This window comes from Pleurodeles waltl, chromosome 6 (assembly GCF_031143425.1).
Source record: "Pleurodeles waltl isolate 20211129_DDA chromosome 6, aPleWal1.hap1.20221129, whole genome shotgun sequence".
Lineage (NCBI taxonomy): Eukaryota > Metazoa > Chordata > Amphibia > Caudata > Salamandridae > Pleurodeles > Pleurodeles waltl.
This window is the reverse complement of record NC_090445.1, coordinates 674973052-674996227: the sequence shown is the minus strand read 5'-3', so window position 1 is coordinate 674996227 and position 23176 is coordinate 674973052. Positions and strand designations below refer to the sequence as shown.

The window sequence follows — 23176 nt, the reverse complement described above, 5'->3', positions numbered from 1 at the left end:
TGAATTTGTTACTATCTCCATGAAAACGTTCAGGTGCTGCTAAGGGCACAACATTAGGAACATTAACAGTAACCTCAACTGGGGAAGGCAAAGTTGTATGTTTTGATGGCGCCCCTGTCTCTGAGGAGGTTTTAAACAAAGGCGTAGAAGCTGTGTTCCACTGAGATCCACTAAATTTATACCTGCTTAAATCCTGTTTTAAAGAGGTATTCTCCATCTTTAATCTCTCTATTTCCTCTTGCATATGTTGCAAGATGCCAGACACTGATTCATTATGAGTCAAGTCCTCATTTAGGGCCTGCGCCATATCCGTGACGTCAATGCCCTCTATTTCTTCCCCGGTATTCATCGTCCACCAGAACTGAAATTTTTAAGGCTTGTGCTTCTGTCAAAGCCCAGCTCACCTGAGTTCTTGTTCAGTTCTGATGGAGGTTGAAGACAATCCGACCCCACCCTGAAACTGCTTGTTACAGCACACTAGTTTTTAAAACAGTGCACTAAGAACAGAAGCTCAAGGGAAGGGGGGAAGTGGATAAAATAAAAAAGAGAGACAACACCGTTCTTGCGTTTCCACTGTTGAAGTGCTGCACAAATCTGCGGCCCTATCTGACTTCTGTAGAAACTGGTGCCTAATGAAACATAAACAAAGAACAGATAAGTGCAACCTATTCCTAAATGGGTTCCTGACTATCCCTTTATTTATTAGAAATTCTCTTCTAAAAGTACCTCTTGGATCCTGGTCTCTAGTTTCCAGGTTTGGAATGTGTTACTGCTCTGGGATGTGTTTTCTATTACTGTAAAGCTTCTAAAACATTAAACAAATACCGTTATCAGAATTACCAATATCAAACATTCATCATAATATAACTAAAGCCTAAATTCCCAATAGCAGACTCACTTTTCCCATATTTCCAGAATCTTTTATAAAACAAATACTGTACTTTTACATCAAAATACAGCATGTAATTTGTGCAAGTCCTTGATTTACTGTTTGCCTTGCTGTTAATGGTTTCCACTGTTCGATTCTTAAAAGTTCCATGAGAAAAAACAATGTTTGCTTCACAAAGTTCTGCAAAATATTCTTGTAACAAAGAGTTTGAATCACAATGTTCGTGGAAGGTATTTCGTTTCAAATTGTCTATACACGAATCTAGAAATTGTTGTCAAAGTTCTTTCAGGTAATAAAAAGTTTTGCACTTACTTGTTGCTGGCAAGAGATACTGATCAGTCTAACCTTGTCTTCTTTCTCTTTTGCAGGTTACTCATAGGAGAGAGGCTGAAGCAAGGAGGAACTGGAAACCGGAAGAAGGAAGAGCCAGAAGCTGCGCCCATTGAAGTCAATGAAAGTCTGTAAAGAGCAGGAGTGCCAGCGCCGAGGGATCTGTTCTCAGGTAAGCGGGAGGTAGACGAGCACAAGCACTGGGTGAGGCTCGGGGGATGCCTTTTATAGACAGGGCTGGGTGTGGTTTGAAGGGCTGGGTGTGGTCCTCACATGCTGCACATGTTCTTGGAAGGTGTGCAGAGCTGGGTGTGGTTTGAAGAGCTGGGTGTGGTCCTCACGTGCTGCACATGTTCTTGAAAGGTGTGCAGAGTTTCACTTATTATGCAAATGAGTTGGATTAACACATGGCCTAGGGAGGAGTGTTTTAAAGAAGCCTTGGTAAAAGCAAGGCCCAATGTGTAAACAAAACAGCACATTAAACAACATACACAGAAGCCTGGGGGGGGGGGGAGGTGAGATAACAAGAAAGGCTTTCAATAGTAAGTTTAAAAGGGAGCTATTACAGAACCCACTAGTGCAGTGAGAGGGGACATGCTCTTTGCTGTGTACAAACCCTAACACTAGCCTGCAGTGACAACTTTAAATCAGAGAGAGCATAAACACTGAGGTCCTGGTTAGCAAAGCCTCAGTGATACAGTTAGGCACCACACAGGGAACACATACAGGGCACACTTTATGAGCACTGGGGTCCTGGCTAGCAGGATCCCATTGACACAGGCAAAAAAAACATACATATAAGTAAAAATGGGGGTAACATGCCAGGCAAGATGGTACTTTCCTACAGCCTCCCACTGTTCTTGCATGTCCCTGTGCATGTCCCTCTGTAGCTGCTTGATTACCTGGAGTTCAGTCAAGACCTGGCCCATCAAGCCTTGGGACTCCTGATAGAGCCCGAAGATGTGGCTGATGGTGTCCAGGGCAGGATCAGCTGCAGTGGCCTCACAGCATCCCTCCCACTAGCCCTACCCCCACGGGCCTGTGTCCTTACCACAGGCTGCCCTCTCCCACTGGTTCCTGTACCCTTATTGTCTGAAGTGTTGCACTGCAACTCAGGAGCCAGGACTGGGGTGAATGTTTGCCTGTGATGTTGAGGCAACTGGGCTGGGAGGTGTTAATGTGGTCACAGTGAGACTCACTGTTGGTGTCTCACCAGGTTTCCCAGATGGGCCAGAACCATCCTCTATATCCAGGAGTGTTATCTTCACTGAGGGCTTCATCCAGGGGGGTAGTGGCAGTCTGTTCTGTGACCTCTGTGAACCCAGTGACAGCTCAACCTGTTGATGTGAAAAATACAATGTTACTGTTTGTATTGTGACATCTACCTCTAACAATTTAGTATTACATTAAGCATAGACCTTATACAAAGTTGATTTGCAGTTAATCCTATGGTGGCAAGTACCAATGGGATTGGTAGTATTGAACTAACATTTGTGAAGCATGCCAATTGCATTTAAATAAAGCAGCTGCTGAAATGTGCAGATCATTAGCCCTTGGGGGACTGCCTGAGAATGCCATCTTGCTACCAATGCAGGCAAAACAGTGGCTAGGCAAGATATGGATTTGCCCATTTTGAGGCCTAGTTGAATATGATTCTGTCAGACCCCGGAGTTTGTTGTATATGTGACTGGAGTCATTATGTGATAATTGAGGTGTGAATGTGTCTGCTGTCAATACCATTCTGGTTATGCATCTTAAGGTCTTTGGGATCATAGTTTTGCACACTGGGTAATCAGCCCTTCCTGTCCTCAATAGTTTCATCTTGGGTTAGCAGGTCAAGGTGGAGCTAGGTAGCCATACACATTTCGGAGTTGAGCATGACCTGTATCTTGCTCACTCCCAGGTGAGTGAACTTCAATTGAAAGTTAGCAAGCAAGGGTATTTGAACAAGTGACCGCTGGTTTGGTGTTTGGAATTACTGAAACAGTCCATCCTGGGAGTTGCAGTCATGTCACTCTTCATACTACACACACTTGACACTTGACAAACTGTATCCTCCCATGTCAGTAGATTTCACAAATAGAAGGATTTGTGCAGGTGAACACTGGTTTTGCATTTGGAGCTGGAGACACAGGGCCTATTGGGTTTTGCATTTCAGTCACTCTCTCTACTTCTCACCACCATACAAATGTTATCCTCCCAGGTGAGTAAACTTCAACTGAGAGTTAAAACACAGGGGTATTTAGGCATGTGAACAGAACACTGCACTGGTGTTTGGGGTGTTTGGAGCTACAGAAACATATCCTCCTGGCCTTAGCAGTCGTCACTCCCTCAACTTCATACACTTGATAAATGTCATAAGTGACCACTGGTCTGGTGTTTGGAGTAATTAAGCAGTGCCTGCTGGGAGTTGGAGTCATGTCCGTCCCTGTACTACACATTCTATACAATACAAAGTGTATCTCCTCAGCTGAGTACACTTCAATTAGGAGTTGCCAAATAGAGGCCTTTGGACAAGTGAACACTGGGCTGGTGAGTTGAGTAACAGCAAATGAGGCAAAAGGTGAACTATGAGCATACATGACTTTACATTTCGGTGACATTTTTAGTATTGTGACTTAACAGATCCACTCCCCCAGATATTCCTGTCAAGCCCTCAAAATGCAGGATGGCCAAGAGCTTCTCCTCCTATAGAAAGAGATGTAATGAGCGACTGGGACGGCCACTGGCAGTCTTCTTGGCCTGCAGCTGGTGCCTCGAGGCCAGGGAACAGACCTTGCCCTTGGGGTTGTTCCACCTATTCCTGATGTCCTTCCTTTTGGGCAGGGTGGTGCCTATAGCATTCACTCTGTCGACTATCCTTTCCCATGTTTCCATTTTCCTACTGAGAGGAGTGTGCTGGACCTGTGCTCCAAACAATTGTGGCTCTTCTCTTATGATTTCATCCACCATGACTCTTAACCCATCTTCAGAATAACTGACATTTTTGGAATGTGACATGGTGGTACAAAAAAAGGGTAACAGTGACTTACTATACAGGGGAAGTGCAATATGGTGTGAATGGACAAAATTGTGTGCAGGGTGTTCAATGGGATGGTGAACGAAGGGGTGCCTAATCTATGCAGTCGACAAAATAAGGTGCTCTGACTTCTGTGCTTGGAGTGTAAATTCAAGGGATTGTGGTGTGTTTTATAGTATCTATCCTTTGCAGGTGTGTCCAGTATGGCAATGTGTGTCAGCTGTGTTATTTTCTAATTAATCCAATGTGCTGTTGTGTATTACCACCATGGTGTCCGCCACCGCGGATGTGTGCTGTTATAAGCTTGGTGGTTGGTTTCTGTGCTGTTGGTGCTGGAGGATGGACCACCTAGTTCCAGTCATCCGCGCCACTGGCTGTCTTCCGTTTTTGATTGGCAGTCTTTTTAGGCAGTCCGACCGCCAAACTCGTAATGAGACCCAAAATTCTCTTTGTTGCAATCCGTGGGCCTGTAATTTTTAGCTTATGCTGAACGCTGTATTTCTTTGGAAAGTGCATGTTCGCCATCCCTCTAAATCTGTGGCAGCTCATCGCAACATCACAATAAATTGAGTGAGTAACAGATATGACGTTCTCAACTTGCTGACGATTCTGTGAACAAATGTATAATGATTCATAGGCCCAAAGAGTTGCACAATCTAATTTATGTAATACAGTCTTGTATGAAAATCTGTGATCTTTGTTATTTCGTGCCGACAAACTCGACCCCTCCAGTCGTTGCTTTTTCAAATGGCAATTAACATGTGGTCAGTCTGAAGTATGAATTTAGTCTCCCATTGCATAGCATGTGGTCTGTTTGAGGTATTAAATTGAGTCAGGGTCGACTCCTAGGTATCCTGAAAATAGAATATGCAAGATACTCTGCTATAATCTACTTGTATATTTAACAATGATCCTCCACGTAATTATGGCCCTCATTACAACTCTGGCGGTCGGTGATAAAGGGGCAGTAATACCGCCAACCATCCGGCGGTAACAAAAATTGAATCATAACCACGGCGGAAACCGCTCAGACAGACAGCCACTTTAACACACTGAACGCCAGGGCGGAATCAAAAAGCACCACGCCGGTAACTGCCAACAGCCAGGCGGAAGACAATGTACCGCCCACTCTATTATGACGGCTTATCCGCCACCTTTTCCAGGGCAGTACCAACAACATCAAAAGCCTGGCGGAAACAGATCTCAGAAGTCAAAGGACTCACCTGTGGAGACTCAGGGAACAACCACAACGCCATGGAGCCCGAGTTGCAAGTTTTCCTTCTGCTTCATTATGAACACCAACGCCGGTGAAGACGACCACGATGAGTACTTCCGCCTAGCACACAAGGGAGGGGGGAGGAAAAAGAGAGTAACACACACACGCAACACACACACCTCCACCCTCAACACCATATGCACAACCAGAAGCAGCAACATAACATATCTACAAGGACCAAATGATTTGAAGAAAGGCAGTGTAATACGATAAAATACTATAAATAAGTGCATCAAAATCAAAACGTATATACATATTTACAAATTTAGGGACACTGCCCAGTCCTCAATGTCCATGGGCCAGAGGGCCACAACACCTAGGCCAAGGCCCCACCTCACTCCTGCAACAACACGGACAGAACACTGCAGGGGCATCAGGTTGAAAATAGACAGGCACCTCAGGGGGACGGGGAATGGGGGGGCACCTCAGCCAGAAGATAGTACAACACCACTGGTCCTGGAGGGGGCAAAATGCCCAGTCTCTCTAGTGGTAGTTTGCCCACTGCTTGGTCCTGGGGAATGCAAGGCCACAGTCTCTCAAGTGGGTGATTTGACCACTGCTTGGTCCTGGGGAGTGCAAGGCCACAGTCTCTCAAGTGGGTGACTTGCCCACTGCTTGGTCCTGGGGAGTGCAAGGCCACAGTCTCTCAAGTGAGTGGTTTGCCCACTGCTTGGTCCTTGGGAGTGTAAGGCCACAGTCTCTTTAGTGGACGGCTTCTTCCACCGGTTCGAGAGGGGACATTGTGCCCAGTGAGCCTCATCCTGTGGAGGATGGGGTGAGTGGATGGCTTTTCCACTTGTTCTGGAGGGGGCATTGTGCCCAGTGAGCTTCGTCCTGTGGAGGATGGGGTGAGAGGATGGCTTCTTCCACTGGTTCTGGAGGGTGCATTGTGCCCTGTGATGCAGATCTTGGGGAGTGCAAGGTCACAATCTCTCACCTGAGTGTCAGACCCACAGGATTTGCTGGGACCAGGCCGCACAACAGCCCATGGATGCAGGACTACACACTGTCTGCCGGTGGTGACGGCTGCTCAGTGGTGGCAGTGGTGCTGGTGGTGGTGCTGGCAGTGGTGGGGGGAGGCTCCAGTCCTTCTCCTGCAGCCTCAAATGGCTGACCACTGGGGCTGCTGGTCCTCGCAGTGGTGCTGGTGGTGGTGCTGGTGGCGGTGCTGGCAGAGGTGGGGGGAGGCTCTAACCCTTCCCCTGCAACCTCCGACGGCTGCCCACTGGGGCTGCTGCTGCTGGCAGTGGTGCTGGTGGCGGTGCTGGCATTGGTGGGGGAAGGCTCCAGCCCTTCCCTTGCAGCCTCTGATGGCTGCCCACTGGGGCTGGTGCTGCTAACAAGGGTGCTGGTGGCAGTGCTGGCCGTGGTGGGGTAGGCTCCAGCCCTTCCCCTGCAGCCTCGGATGGCTGAACCACCATGATTGGTGGTGGGGGCTCTGAATGAGTCCCAGCACCAGGCCTCCTGTCCTTCCTGCCTGCTGGTGCAGGCCCCTTGCCCTTCCTGTGAGCAGCCAGGGATTGTTCCTTGCCCTTCTCTGTAGTAGCTGGGGGCACCTCTTTGCCCTTCCCTGTAGCAGCTGTGGGTGCCTCCTTGCCCTTCCTTGAAGGAGCTGGGGTGCCTCCTTGCCCTTCCTTGACACAGCTGGGGGTGCCTCCTTAGCCTTTCTTGCAGCACCTGGTGCAGGCACCCTTTCAGTGTGGCTGCCTGGTGCCCGGTATCCTCTCCCACCTGGAGCAGCTGTCACCACTACTGTGGCCATGGACTGGGTGGCTGAGGTGCTCGCCTGGGTTCTGACCACCCTGGCCCGACGTGAAGGACAGGGGGGAGTGGTAGGGAGGAGGTCAACAGTGGAAAGGAAATGTTTCCTAGGGACATTGGAGCAGGAAGAGGGTGAAGGTTTGGGAATGGAGAAAGAGGAAGTGGTTGTAGGAGGTGTCTGCCTTCTGATTTTGGGTGCAGGTGCATGGGCTGGATGCTGTTGTGAGGTGGATGGCTGTTGGGTGTCTGAGTGCTTTTGTTTGTGTACTTTGGGAAGAGGGGTCACAGACACAGTGGGAGAGGACACAGGGGATGTGTGCATCAATGTGGGGGTGGTGACTACCAGTAAGGGGTGTATTGTGATAGGCATGATGGTGATGGTGGCAGTGGATGAGGATGTAGTGCATGCAGGTGTGAGTGTAGATGCAACTCGGAGGGAGGTGGACGAGGAGGAGGGGGACACAGTGGAGGCAGTGGATGTTGGTATGTCTGCATCTGGATGGTGTTTGTGTGAGGGCCTGTGGGATGATGTGTGGTGCTTGTGTTTGCCTGAACCACTCCTGTGTGTTGCCTTGTGTGCATGCTGGTCTGCTTGTATTCTTAGGATAGGTTGGGGTTGAAGGGAATGGGATTGGGTAGAGGAAGTTGGAGGGGGGAGGCTAGAAACAGGGACAATGGCTGCCATCAGAGAGGAGGCCACAGCCTGGATTGATCTGTGTTGGGCCGCCATGCCAGTATGAATGCCCTCAAGGAATGCATTGGTCTGTTGTATTTGGGATGCCATCCCCTGGATGGCATTCACAATGGTTGACTGCCCAACAGAGATGGATCGCAGGAGGTCACTAGCCTCCTCACTCAGGACAGCAGAGCTAACTGGGGCAGGGCCTGGGTGCCTGGGGCGAAGGAGATGCCCACCCTCCTGGGTGAGCAGGCACAGGAAACACGCTGAGGGGGTGCTGGGAGGGCGGGCTGGTACGGGGTGGCGGCTGTACCTGTAGTTGGGGTGGGCACAGAGGTGTCCGCCACAACCAGGGAGCTTCCATCGGAGGAGATATCACTGTCTGAACTGTTCACTCCAGTGCCTGCCGTGGTGCTCCCCTCGCCCTCCATCCCACTGATGACCTCACTGTTGGTGGATTCGGCATCCTGGGCCCTGTGGTATGTAGCTCCCTCTGTCGCCGGTGCCTCTGCTCCTCCACCAGATGATGCTAATGCACATAAGGACAAGGTGATAAAACAAAAAGGGGGGGGGGGAAGAGACAAAGGAAACACTTGGTCAATGCCAGCAACAGCAACATCAATACCATTGGCGTACACAACGCACAGGGAACAGCCCTATGCACTAGGCCATACCCAACCATTTACTAAGACAGTCACCAGCCCATGGGGTACAATGCCTAACGCCATCATCTGCATACCAGAAACCCACAGGATCCTGCCCAGCAGTAGATGCCCACTTACACTTTTGGGGTAGGAGTGCTACAGAGCCTGCCCAACAAGGGACCTACCCTGCCATGTTGGCCCTGGCCTAGGGGCATCAACAGCCCACACCCCCCACCCAGGTACCTAATAACGCACGCAGAGTCAGGTTTCAGTTTCTGTACTCACCCCCTCATGGTTCCTATGATGCCTTAAAGCACCCATCCAACTCCGGATAGGCCACCGCCAGGATGCAGAACATCAGGGGTGTCATGGTGCGACGGGCACCCCTTCCTCGTTGGGAGGCCAGCCCCAGCTGGGCATCCACCGTCTTCTTTGCCCAGTGGCGCAAGTCCTCCCATCTCTTGCCGCAGTGGGTGCTCCGCCTGTCGAAGACCCCCAGGGTCCATTTTTCTGGTGGTCGCTGACCTGGAGGGAAAAGACAGCAGAAAAGGGAATTAGTCACCTGTCCGGACCATCAGACTCATTGCCCACCAGATCCCACCCATCCCCTGACGCACATACATTGACCACCTTACATGCTGCACTCTGGCCAGGATGCCTCTGCCCCCCACCTACATGTGGCTTACACACATAGCAATCCCTACATTCATGGCCCATGCATCATGCTGACAGTGTGCTCACCTGTTTGTCTGGAGGACCGTAGAGTAACGTGTTCTGGGGTAGGACCCCCATACACCAGTTTCTCCAACTCCTCCGCAGTGAAGGCAGGGGCCCTTTCCCCAGACACATGAGCCATGGTCGGTTCCAGACACAGGTCACAGCAGCACTTGTAGTGTAGGTCGTCTCCTGTTGAAGGTCAGGTAGTAAGTGAGTGATTAGATAGAAAATGGCAGTGACATCCGCGGCGGAGCGTACCGTCACTGCCGGCGTACATCGTCAATGGCTCCTGGAACCCATAGGGCCCAATGATAACCAATGCAATTTTGCACATCGGTCATCGACCGCCTACTGCGACGGCTCACAATGCAAGCGCAATTACCTCATTTCCACTTGTCCCTCCTCACAGGTCAGGCAGTCGCCATTTCAGGGGGGCACATGGCATGGCACCTAATTGCATCACACGCAAAAAGAACAGTTGATGGACAGAGCGTAGAACAAATCAAACATTCACTCCCAGTCACAGATCTGGGTTTAATCCATCAGGTTTTTTGCTCACCATGCCATTCCAGTTTGGACCCAGTCATATACAAATCAGTCTTGGCCCTGTTCCCCATGGGAACAGTTCAGCCCGAACTGCCAGACCAGGTCCTCCCTGGACCAGAAACAAGCATCCTGGGACCAGTTTCGGGGTATCACCCCTCTTCAGCCAGGCTAGCTTAAATCTGGGGGCATAGTGAGCACTGGACCCACGTCTGGGAACACCCTTCCCACTTGGGGCGACAAACGCAAAAAGAACAGTTGATGGATGGAATGTAGAACAAATCAAACATTCACCCCCAGTCACAGATCTGGGTTTAATCCATCAGTTTTTTTGCTCACCATGCCATTCCAGTTTGGACCCAGTCATATGCAAATCAGTCTTGACCCTGTTCCCCATGGGAACAGTTCAGCCCGAACTGCCAGACCAGGTCCTCCCTGGACCAGAAACAAGCATCCTGGGACCAGTTTCGGGGTATCACCCCTCTTCAGCCAGGCTAGCTTGAATCTGGTGGCATAGTGAGCACGGGACCCACGTCTGGGCATACCCTTCCCACTTGGGGCGACAAACGCAAAAAGAACAGTTGATGGACGGAATGTAGAACAAAACAAACATTCACCCCCAGTCTCAGATCTGGGTTTAATCCATCAGTCCTAATTGCGTTACAGTAGACATTGGCACATCAACTGACTCTCGAGTTCACATACTGTTTCTGTAAAGTAAACAAATCATCATTAGTGCAATAGATGTGTGAATATGACCCTCTGCTCACCGTTCTCTTCCATAGGCTTCAACCGCTGAGGCAGAATATGAGGTGGTGGCATCCTCCAGTGTACAGACCACTGGTGGACCTTGTGGCAATGGAGGACAGACACATTATCATTAACTACAGACTTGATCGTGCCACAATCCAAGAACTGTGTGCCCTATTGGAGCCAGACCTGATGTCAGCTATCCACCAGCCCACAGGAATGCCCCCTGTAGTGCAGGTCCTGTTAGTGCTCCATTTCCTGGCAAGTGGTTCCATCCAAACAACAGTGGCCATGGCATCAGGGATGTCTCAGCCAATGTTCTCTAACGTGTTGACCGGAGTGTTGTCTGCCCTGCTGATACACATGCGCAACTACATTGTGTTACCCCAGGTGGAGGATTTGGCCACAGTGAAGGCTGACTTTTATGCCCTGGGACATATCCCCAACATCATTGGTGCCAGTGATGGTACACATGTGGCATTTGTCCCCCCCAGAGAAATTAACAGGTTTACAGGAATAGAAAAAGCTTTTACTCTCTGAATGTGCAGATGGTGTGTTTGGCGGACCAGTACATCTCCCTTGTGAATGCCAAATATCCTGGCTCTGTGCATGGCACCTTTATCTTGAGGAAAAGCAGCATCCCATATGTGATGGACAAACTCCAGAGGCACCGGGTGTGGCTAATAGGTGAGCCAAAGGTCCCCACCCAGTATAAATTGGTGTATGGGTATGGGGTTGTCCCTAAGAGTGAGTGTATGGCTAACAGGTATCCCTCGATATTTGCAGGTGACTCTGGTTACCCCAACCTCTCATGTTGAGGAATGCCAGGACAAGGACAGAGGAACATTACAATTGGACACATAGGCGTACAAGGAGGATTATAGAAAGGACCTTCGGCCTCCTGAAGGCCAGGTTCCGGTACCTCCATCTGACAGGTGGATCCCTGTACTACTCACCGAGGAAGGTATGCCAGATCATCGTTGCATGTTGCACAACCTGGCCTTGAGACGCCAGTTGCCTTTTCTGCAGGAGGATGTGCCTAGAGATGGTCTAGTGGCAGCGCTGGAGCCTGTGGACAGTGACGAAGAGGAGGCAGAGGAAGATATGGACAACACAGCCAATATACTTCTGCAGTACTTCCAGTGACACACAGGTAAGACACTGTAAGTTCACTTTACATTTCAGTTATCTGTTGGACATTGTACAAGGCAGCCTCTTTCACTATGTCTCTGGCCACTGACTGTTCCCTTTGGAACCTCTATCTTCAGATCTCTGTGCCCCACTCTGGCTCCTGCTATATGTACTGCTGCCCACGAAAGGTCATCTTAATGTATATTTCACTGTACATTTGAGTTGCAATGCTTTGATAATGTTGTATTAATATATTTGTGAATCTTTTGACAGACTCCAGATTGGTATTTGTTCCAAGGGTTTTTATTTAGGTGCTCATAAGTAGAGGGGGATGTGCAAGGGGCTGGGCTGATGGCGGAGGAAAGTCCAGGGTAGATTCCAGTCTCTTGGTATCACAGGTGCATTGTCCATGGGGCATAGCAAGGGGAGTAATGGCAGTTCAAGGTGGAAAGGGTGACAGAGTGGGACAGAAGGGTGACAATCAGGAGAGTCTTATTTCCTGGCGGGGTCTTGGCAATGTTCTCTGGCTTCTGCCTGGATTGCAGGGACCGTTTGTGGGGTGGTTCTCCTTCTGCAGGGGGTGGGATGCTGGTGGCCTGTTGGTCCTGTGGCGGGGACTCCTGTCCACTAGCACCGGCGGAGGTGGAAGGCTGTTCCTCAGTTTGCCTAGTGTCAGGCACCCGTTGTTGTGCCACTGCCTCCCTCATGGTCTTGCCCATGTCAGCCAGCACCCCTGCAATGGTGAACAGGATGGTGTATATTTTTGTTAGGTCATCCCTGATGCCCAGGTACTGTCCCTCCTGCTGCCGCTGGGTCTCCTGCAACTTGGCCAGTATCTGGCCCATCGTCTCCTGGGAATGGTGGTATGCTCCCAGGATGTTGGAGAGTGCCTCGTGGAGAGTGGGTTCCCTGGGCCTGTCCTCTCCCTGTCGCACAGCAGTCCTCCCAGCTTCCCTGTTGTCCTGTGCCTCTGTCCCGTGAACCGCGTGCCCACTGCCACTGACCCCAGGTCCCTGATCGTCCTGTGTTTGTGGGGTTGCCTGGGGTCCCTGTAGTGGTGGACACACTGCTGATTGACGTGTGCTGGGGACAGTGGCATGGGACTGCTGGGTGGGTGCTGTGCTGGTGTTTCCTGAGGGGGGAGGCTCTGTGGTGGGCTGTGACTGTGGCAGGGGAACCGACTGTCCAGAGGTTCTGGATAGGCCAGGTTGGTCATCCTGATCCAGGCGTGCAGAGCTGCTGTCGTCACTGTGGGCGTCTTCAGGTGGGGGACTGGATGTGGCTGACACCTCCTCTCGGTGACGTGGAGTATGGGTCCTGCGGGGATGCAAATGAATTTTTAATGTGTCTGCGTGTGCCATCTTGTGCATGGGTGTGTTTCCCTGTATGATTGGGATTTCCCTGTCAGCTTGGCCATGTGTGAGTGGTGATTTTGTGGGCTGGGTGAGTCTATCTACTGGGCATGCTGTGGTGATGGGCATCCATGCAGGTCTGTGATGGGTGCCCATGCATTGGTGTTGCATGCAGGGCTGGCTTGGTATTGGGATGGGTGGGTTGTGTTAGTGGGGGATATGTGAGGTGGTGCAGTGATGGGGTAAGGGTAGTTGTAGGAGTTTGTGATGGCATGCAGGTAGGGTGGGGGCGATGTAGTAGTTAAGATTTGACTTACCAGAATCCAGTCCTCCTGCTACTCCTGTGAGGCCCTCAGGATGCATGATCGCGAAGACCTGCTCCTCCCATGTTGTTAGTTGTGGGGAAGTAGGTGGGGGTCCACCGCCAGTCCTCTGTACTGCTACCTGGTGTCTTGCTACCCCGGAAGGCACCTTCCCCCGTAGGCCGTTCCACCTCTTCCTGATGTCATCCCTGGTTCTTGGGTGCTGTACCACGGCATTGACCTTGTCCACGATTGTCTGCCATAGCGCCATCTTCCTTGCAATGGACGTCTGCTGCACCTGTGATCCGAATAGCTGTGGCTGTACCTGGATGATTTCCTCCACCATGACCTTTAGCTCCTCCTCAGAAAACCTGGGGTGTCTTTGGGGTGCCATGGATGTGGTGCGAGTGATATGTGTGAGGATGTGTGGGGTGATGTGTTGCAGTGTATGCTGTGATGGCGTGAATGGTGTATGGGGGATGGTGTTCTGTGCCTCTGATTGAGTGGGTGCTCCTGGCTTGTCTCTCTCTGCTTGATATCTATTTTTTCGCTGTATGGGGTTATGGGTAATTTGGGTGTGTGTTTTATATTGGATTAGGTGTGTGGGTGTGGTGTGTGTATGTATGTCAGGTGTGTGTAGTTTGAATAGTCCAATGTGGTGCAGTTTTATAAGTGTGTCTGTATTTTGAGTGTGGTGGTGTGTACCGCCAATGGTTTACTGTGTTTGAAAGACCGCTGCGGTGATTCATGGGTCGTGAAACTGTGGGCGTATTACTGTTGGCGTAACGGTGTGGGTTTTGCTATCACCAGTTTATCACTGATCTTTCGGGTGGCGGACTTGTGTGGGTGTCTGTATAGTGGCGAAATTCTCAGTACGGGTCATAATACCCATGGCGGAACACTGCTGTGGGCACAGTATGCTGGCGGCCGTCAGCACAGCAGTAGGCTGCATTTACCGCCACGGTTGTAATGAGGGCCATAGTGCCATTCATCTGGGCCTTCTGTTTGATTCTGTCCATTGATCTCACTCTTTCTCCTATGCCATTTCTCTGAGGCCCTAATAGTCTGGAGGATAAGGGTTCTGCGGCTGACTGCAACCCTGGTGACCTTCTCCTTGCCACTCCTGGCTTACCTTTTATAAAACCAAAAATAACTGCCCCTCAAAGGTTAATGCTGACTTGAGGTGTCACTGCCTGACAGTGAAAGAGTGTGGGCTGAGTGAATTCTTGTAATGGACATAACTGTTTGCACTAAGTACAGTCTCATCCTCTATTGTGCCAACTTCAGCTCTCTGACTCTCAGGTCACACGTACAAATACCTGTAGTGATTGCAGTAGCCAAATGAGCTTTCATAACATAAATGAGTAACTTTCTCCTTGTTTACTTTAACTTGCATTTATTTTTTATTTAAACTGTGCACGCTTATATGCAGTTGTTTGAAGGTGAAAACACAACAAAACACTAAACAATTATTTTGTTTTTTTTAGCTACATCTTTCACCTCGCGACCACACTCACTGACCCTCTCCCATGGCACTCAGGATTTCAAGAGCTGCTTGTAAATGAAGACCGTCTGGAGACAAGCCTAATAAACAAGGTTGCGCATCCAGGTCATCTTCATTTACAAGCACTTGCAAGGACATTTGCATCTCCCCTCCCCATGCTCCCTGGAAATACATCCACAAACCCCCAAAGGGGATGCACCAAATAGTTCGATGTTCTCTGCCGTGTAATAAAGTATACAGACAATTGTGACGTTTATTAAACTTTATGATAAATTAGTAAAAATACTGTATGGTAAAAACGAATGTAAATAAATTTGCCACAGCATGTAATGCAAATAGAAGGTGTGCTGCTTCTCTGCTTTCACTGCACATCAAGCACTTTAGTTCATTGCGCAGCACGGAGAGTGATAGTTGCCTCTCGTGCTTACTTTCAGACTTAACCCAAATTTCTCAGTGCGCTTTAGAAGTCAAAATTATTTTATAAAAAAGAATGTACTCCCTAGAGAGTTACTCTGACAGCTCCCAAATACAGCTTTCACGGCAAAGTATTTTGTTTGATAGTTGAAAATCTTTCTTATATTCCCTAAAACAACCTGGTCCTGATGATGGCCCGCTAGTTATCCCCGCTGCCCTGAAAAGGCAACTGTATATAAGTAGCATATGAATATTTTGTTGGCCCAAAAGAGCAGTGGGGACTTTGGTCTTTATTCTAAAACCTCTATCAGCCATTTGCTTATTTCTAAGTAGACAATGATATTATTTCAAACAACTGTGTTTCTGCATAATCCATGCTCTTGAGTAATTTGCACTAGCCACTGCGACATTCACTTTGCACAATGAAAATCGTTCTTATTATCTGTGACTCCATAAAATGAAATGTTATATCACTGCAATTTATTTGATGGATAATTACACAGTCTCACAAACTGGTGTATAGATTATTGACATGTGTACACAAAATATTCTGCTAACTGAGGAAGAGCCATTATTCCTATTTAACATCAAGCATGTAGGAATTGAAATGTTGCATGCAATTTACCTAATATGTAGGGCATCTACAATGTTGAAATGGTTATCTTTTTAAAGGAGGAAAACTGAGTGATGAAAATCTTACTTTTTTCAAGAATATTCTCCTGTAGAGCTTGCTTAACATTTTTGTTTCTTAAACTAAATATGAATGGATTAAGTGCAGGTGTCACAAAAATGGTAAGGACACTTACAATCTTGTTGTACTCTACTGAAGACCCTCGAATTGGTCTGACATACATGAAGATCACGCTGCCATAGCCAAGACTGACTGTGGTAAGATGAGCGACACAGGTGGAGAAAGCCTTCTGGCGCCCACCAGCTGTGGGGATCCGGAGGATTGTTATGATGATATAAACATACGAAACTGTTGTCATGATCAATGAACCCAAAATTACCAGGGAGAATGTAATGAAATCAACCAATTTTAGAAGTTTTGCGTCTACGCAGGAAAGTTTGATTAGTGCCACGGCATCACAAAAGAAATGGTTTATTTTGTTGGATCCACAGAATACCAGAGAGAATTTCAACACTGTAGGAAAAAGTGTGCACAGTAAAGCTCCAGCACAACTAAAAATGAGCAGAGAGATACACGTCCTCCAACTCATGATGGTCAAATAACGCAGCGGATTGCAGATTGCCACATACCGGTCTAAAGACATGGCTGCCAGTAAAAGAAATTGAGCAGTCCCCAGTGAAAAGTAAAAGTAGCACTGAGTGAGGCAGCCAGCAAATGAGATAGTCCTGTTCTGAGACACAAGGTTAGCCATTGCTTTTGGAACCACGACAGTTGACACCATAATCTCCAAGAACGAAAAGTTAGCAAGGAAAAAATACATTGGATTATGAAGCCGATAATCCACGATGATCAGGGCTATTATGAGAAGATTTCCCATCCATATCAGAAGATAAATCAGCAAAAAGAGCAGAAGCAATAACATCTCCACTTTGCGGGGTGTGGGAAGCCCCACCAAAATGAAATGCGTCACTATAGACTGATTGTACCTTTCCATGCCTAACTTCATGCTTATCTGCAAAGAAATGACAAGATGGGCAATTATTAGTGTACTATAGAAACAGTAAGTACAATTAAGAACACATAAACCAAAACTAACTCTATACATTTCAACAGAAGCAAAATAATGTATAATTAGGTAGTGATGGAAATGGAATATCCACAAATAGGCTCAGAGGGTGGATGGAAGAAAGGCTGTGAAGCCCCAAAAAGCAGAGGCGTTCAGAATGGCATAAGCGTGCAGACTGCCAGTGTATACAAATTATTTTTACATACTCTGCCCTGCCGCAGAAATCATTTTGTTTCCATCTGATTGCAGGGCAGAATTCAGTTAGTACATTTGCAGCCAACGTGTGTAATCTGCTACTCACAGGATGGGCAGCTGCTGAGTAAAGACTGTAACCTGCAGGTTACAGGTTTTTATCTAGTAGTAAAGTTTTGATCAAAGAGAAGGTGGAGGACCACCAACAACAGAGTGGTGAATGTTGCCTTTAAAAGTATCAAAGGCTGCCAACGCATTTAGACGGGTGGAGTAGTATCGAATCAGATAGATGCAGTGTATCTAAGATAGTAAAATTCCTTGCCCCAGTCTAGCTTTGGGCAGCATAGAAAAAAGTGTAATTCGTCAGGTTGACTTCTAGTAGGCAGCTGAAGAATCAATTGGTTCCAAAGCACATGATGTCCTAGATAAGAATGTTATCTTACAACACCTCTGAAACTCCCCATTCAGCTACTACAGGTCTAAGCGAGCAGATGAACTGTGCATGAAGGAGTGTCAATGACACAGAATTTGAACTGCCCTATTCTTCTATAGCTAAAGCATTTTATAACATCAGAATAATTAGAAATATTCTATTTCATTTTTTTAAAGAAGTTTTCACGTTATCATTTGAAAGCATATGAGAGTGGTGCACATTAACAATATTACATAAAACATCAGATAAATCATCAACCATCCATGATACATACAAACCCACAGAATAAACATGCCTGCACAATGGGTACGAAGCTGCATATTGGGAAGATATAGGGGCACATTACAACCCTGGCAGTACAAACCGCCTACCGCCGTGGCGACAGGTGCCAAAAGACCGTTGCCACAGCTACCAGCCGTCCGCCCTATTATGACCACAGCTGGATTTCAGCCAAAAGGTTGGCGGAATTCCGGCTGTGGTCATGCCGGCAGATGGGGGTAAGAGGTCCTGATACCAGCAGTAGCGCCATGCCAGTAGACCACCACAGACCGTGTCATGACCCATGATACGGCCTGGCGGTGTTCTGCTGGCGGATGCTGCTGATGGCAGCAGCGCCCTATTCCATCTACTGCTGGAGGACCCCCTGACATCAGGTAAGTCGGGTGCTCTGACAGGGGCGGGGGTGGGGGGTGTTGTGTGTGTGTGTGTGGAGGTGTGGGTATATCTATGATTGTGTGTATGCGGGTGTGTAGGAGGCTGGCCAGGCTTATAGTGGGTACCTGATGGTACTTACACCTTGTGCCAGGTCCAGTTATCCCTTATTAGTAGATTAGTAGTGTTCTAGCAGCTTAGGATGACAGAAGTAGCTGTAGCAGAGCAGCTTAGGCTGAACTAGGAGGCATGCAAAGCTCCTACTATACCACTTATATCATACAGCACTATATCATTAGAAACACAATACTCAGTTACTAAAAATAAAAGGTACTTTATTTTAGTGACAATGTGTCAGAAATATCTCAGAGGATATACCCCTTAGGAGGTAAGTAAAATACCCAAAATATACATACAAACCAAAATCAGGTAAGTAAACAGTTAGAAATATAGTGTAACACTGTAGAATACAATAGGGTGCATTAGGCCTAGGGGCAAAACAAACCATATACTCTAAAAGTGGAATGCAAACCACAAATGGACCTCAGGCCTAGTGTAGCGTGTAGAGGGTCGCTCGGAGTGTAAGAAAACACTAAGGGTGTCCAAGATACCCCACCCCAAGACCCTGAAAAGTAGGAGTAAAGTTACCCTACCTCCCCAGAAACACTAAAGTCATGATAGGAGATTCTGCAAGGACAACAACTGGCTGCAAAGCACTGAAGATGGATTACTGGACCTGAGGACCTGCAAAGGAAGGGGACCAAGTCAAAGAGTCACAAAAGTGTCAGGGGTGGGCAGGAGCCCACTAAACCCCGGATGAAGGTGCAAAAGGGCTGCCACCGGGTGGAAGAAGCTGAAGATTCTGCAACAACGGAAGATGGAGAAGGAGACAGAGGGTGCGCTCAGCAGCACAGAGAGCCCATGAAGAAGCAGGCAGCACCCACAGAAGTACTTGAACAGGCGTTCAAGAAATCTGAGCAAGGCGGTCGTCTCAACACTACAAAGGAGGGTCCCATGAAGTCGTGGTCAACTCAGTGAGTTGAGCAATGCAGGAAGGAGTGCTTGGGACCTCGGCTGTGCTGTGCACGAAGGATTCCTTGCAAAAGTGCACAGAAGCCCTAGCAGCTGCAGTTCATGCAGTACACAGGATTACTGTCTGGCGTGGGGAGGCAAGGACTTACCTCCACCAAATTTGGACAGAAGGACCTCTGGACTGTCACGGTCACTTGGATCCAACTCCTGTGTTCCAGGGACCACGCTCGTCAAGATGAGAGGGGACCCAGAGAACCGGTGATGCAGAAGTTTGGTGCCTGCGTTAGCAGGGGGAAGATTCCGTCGACCCACAGGAGATTTCTTCTTGGCTTCCAGTGCAGGGTGAAGGCAAACAGCCCTCAGAGCATGCACCACCAGGAAACAGTTGAGAAAGCCGGCAGGATTAGGCTCTACAATGTTGCTGGTAGTCGTCTTGCTACTCTGTTGCGGTTTTGCAGGCGTCCTGGAGCAGTCAGCGGTCGATCCTTGGCAGAAGTCAAAGAAGGAGATGCGAAGGAACTCTGGTGAGCTTGTGCATTCGTTATCGGAAGAGAAACCCACAGGAGAGACCCTAAATAGCCCTCAGAGGAGGATTGGCTACCTAACCAGGTAAGCACCTATCAGGAGGGGTCTCTGACATCACCTGCTGGCACTGGCCACTCAGAGGCCTCCATTGTGCCCTCACACCTCTGCATTCATGATGGCAGAGGTCTGGGGCACACTAGAGGAGCTCTGGGCACCACCCCTGGGGTGATGATGGACAGTTTGTCCAGTTTCGCACCAGAGCAGGGGCTGGGGGATCCCCGAACCGGTGTAGACTGGCTTATGCAAGGAGGGCACCATCTGTACCCTTCAAAGCATTTCCAGAGGCTGGGGCCCTTAACACCCATTTCCAAAGGGAGAGGTTAGAAGCCTGTCTGTGGGTTGGCAGCAGCGGTAGCTGCAGTGAAAACCCCAGAGAGCTAGTTTGGCAGTACCCAGGGTCCATGCTGGAGCTCCGGGGGTGCATGGGATTGGCACCCCAATACCAGATTTGGCATGGGGGGACTATTCCATGGTCTTAGACATGTTACATGACCATATTAGGAGTTACCATTGTGAAGCTACATATAGGTATTGACCTATATGTAGTGCACGCGTGTAATGGTGTCCCCGCACTCACCAAGTTCGGGGAAATTGCCCTGAACAATGTGGGGGCACCTTGGCTAGTGCCAGGGTGCCCTCACACTTAGAAACTTTGCACCTAACCTTCACTAAGTGAGAGTTAGACATATAGGTGACTTATAAGTTACTTAAGTGCAGTGTAAAATGTCTGTGAAATAACGTGGACGTTATTTCACTCAGGCTGCAGTGGCAGTGCTGTGTACAAATTGTCTGAGCTCCCTATGGGTGGCAAAAGAAATGCTGCAGCCCATAGGGATCTCCTGGAACCCCAATACCCTGGGTACCCAGGTACCATATACTAGGGAATTATAAGGGTGTTCCAGTGTGCCAATCAGAATTGGTAAAAATGGTCACTAGTCTGTAGTGACAATTTTAAAAGCAGAGAAAGCATAAGCACTGAGGCTCTGGTTAGCAGAGCCTCAGTGACACAGTTAGGCACCACACAGGGAACACATTCAGGCCACAACCTATGAGCACTGGGGCCCTGGCTAGCAAGGTCCCAGTGAGACATATTAAAAACACTGACAAATAGGGTTTCCACTATGAGCACTGGGGTCCTGGCTAGCAGGATCCCAGTGAGACAGTAAAAACACCCTGACATATACTCACAAACAGGCCAAAAGTGGGTGTAACAAAGCTAGAAAGAAGCTACCTTCCTACAGGGTGCGTGATGCGTGTTGTGTGTGTGCATATATGGATGTGTGAGTACGTGTATGTTGTGTTGTGTGAATGCGTGAGTGTTCGTATGTATGTAAGTGTGTGTGGATGTGTGTGGGAATGGATATATGCATGCGTGGATGAATGTGGGTATGAGTGTGTGTATGGGTGAGTTTGTGTGTGCATGAAGGTGCGTGGATGTAGTGGGGGGGTCTAGGGAGGAGGTGGGTGGGGGGAACCCAAGGGAGGGGAAGGGGGGCGGGGAAGACCCCTATCAGTGACAGGTAAGGGATTCCCTGTCACTGATAGTGCCTACTGCTATGGTTTTCGTGGGGGTAAGGTTGCCACGAAAACCCTGGTGATAGGCGGGGCCATAATCCCACAGGCAGGCAAGTGACGGCCGCCAGGCTGGAGACTGAAGTCTCCAGCCCGGTGGTCATTACAGCCGTGGCAGTCGGTGTGGTACTTTGGCGGTTTGGCTTAATATGGAGAAAAGTACCGCCAGCCTGTTGGCAGTACTTTCCTCCAAATTAACGCCATCCGCCGGGGTCATAATGACCCCCATAATCTTTACAGGGAGTGTTTACCTGTCGACAGAAGACAACAAGTTAGGAGTTAATTTCAGGTCAATACTTAAAGAGTTTCGGAAGTTGGTGGCATCCCTGGAAAAGAGTGGCATTGATCAGGGGAAGTGCTCAGTTTGATACTTTGGAGAAAGAGTGTTCTCTCATTTCAAATACCTTGTTTGTTGGCAGTGACTGTGAATAGGTCTTTGATGTATTGGGTGTGAGTACAACACTGTGAGACACCTCAGTTTGAACTTAGTTCTAGTTCTAGGAAGCATACCTAGTACAAGGCGTATGGGAGAGATGCGGGTATGCTTTTTTATGGAATGGCACGGAAGGTGTCTTTCAATAGACTGTGTGAGCTTTGAGGCACCCCACCTACCCAGACATGCACTGCCAAAGTCCATTATGGATACTTTCAGTGTGTGTGTGCAGTAGACATGGGTTTGTGTCAGAATAGGTTTAACTTTCTTTTCTGTATAGCCCGCAGGAGAAGGTTAACCGCTTTTGAAATTCTATACATGAAAGGCATCATTGATAATGAAGTATCAAGAGTGAACCCAGTGAGATTACAGAGGGAGAGAGAACAAGCAAAATATCTGTTGACTTTCGTTCCTTAATAAGTTAAGAATCAACAGAGTTTATGAATTCGATTGAGAGCAGAATGAACACTGTTTTTTCTCTTCCATGTTTGCAGATTGGTGAGCATTGCACACAACATGATGATGGCTTGAATAAATGAGGTTTATACGAAGAACTGTATGTTGTACGAGTATTGATTTATAGAAAGTCCTCTACCCTCAAATTAAGATCCCACTAGTTCAGTGCACAGATTGAATAACATGGGTGGCAAGATAAAAACCCAAAAGTACTCCACAGAACAAGCTGAGCTGTGGCAGCAAACTGCTTTGAAAAGGAGATAAACCAGTTCAGCACTGTGCCTTTGCTTTCCATGTGATAGTCCGAGACCACCAGTAGGTGCCTATAGTTGACAGTGTCTAAAGGTACCAGGAGACGAGCCACTCCAACCAGCATTCGATTAACATTTTCCAGGATGCTTAGTGTAGCTGTCTCAATGGTACAACCCACATGGAACCCAGATTACTAGGAAAATATTTTGAATTGGAAAATGTGGTTAGTTGTATGGATGCAAATTTCTTGGTGGCTTTCCCTCACCATTGGAGGTTGGTTACAGGTCTGTTGTTGAAGGGATAATCTGATCGAGGTACATTTTCTACAGAATAGATGCATTCTGACCACATTTTAGTGTTATTTTGAAAACCCCCTGGGAGACAGGCACATTACTTCTCAACAAAGATGCAAAGTTCTATTCGATAATGTTCATTGGCAAGACCTCCTGATGGTAAAGGATAGGTATGATATTTCAGTTGATCCGAGCGTGCTCCTTTCCGAGTACAGATTGGAAGTTATGAACCAAAGTGCATCATTTCATGTCTGTGGAGCGCACTGTGT

At 48.3% G+C, this 23176-nt stretch overlaps 1 protein-coding gene across 1 annotated transcript in view; it reads right to left on the bottom strand.

Moving 5' to 3' along the window:
* The window catches only part of LOC138301662 (olfactory receptor 6M1-like), a 95723-nt gene extending 77526 nt beyond the window's left edge, over positions 1-18197 (bottom strand). The window contains exons 1-3 of the mRNA XM_069242177.1: positions 18183-18197; positions 16012-16918; positions 10564-10568 (exon numbers count right to left, since the gene is read on the bottom strand). Coding sequence (XP_069098278.1) covers positions 10564-10568; positions 16012-16918; positions 18183-18197 — 927 coding nt within the window. The remainder of the gene's footprint in view (positions 1-10563; positions 10569-16011; positions 16919-18182) is intronic.
* Positions 18198-23176: the final 4979 nt, after the last annotated feature.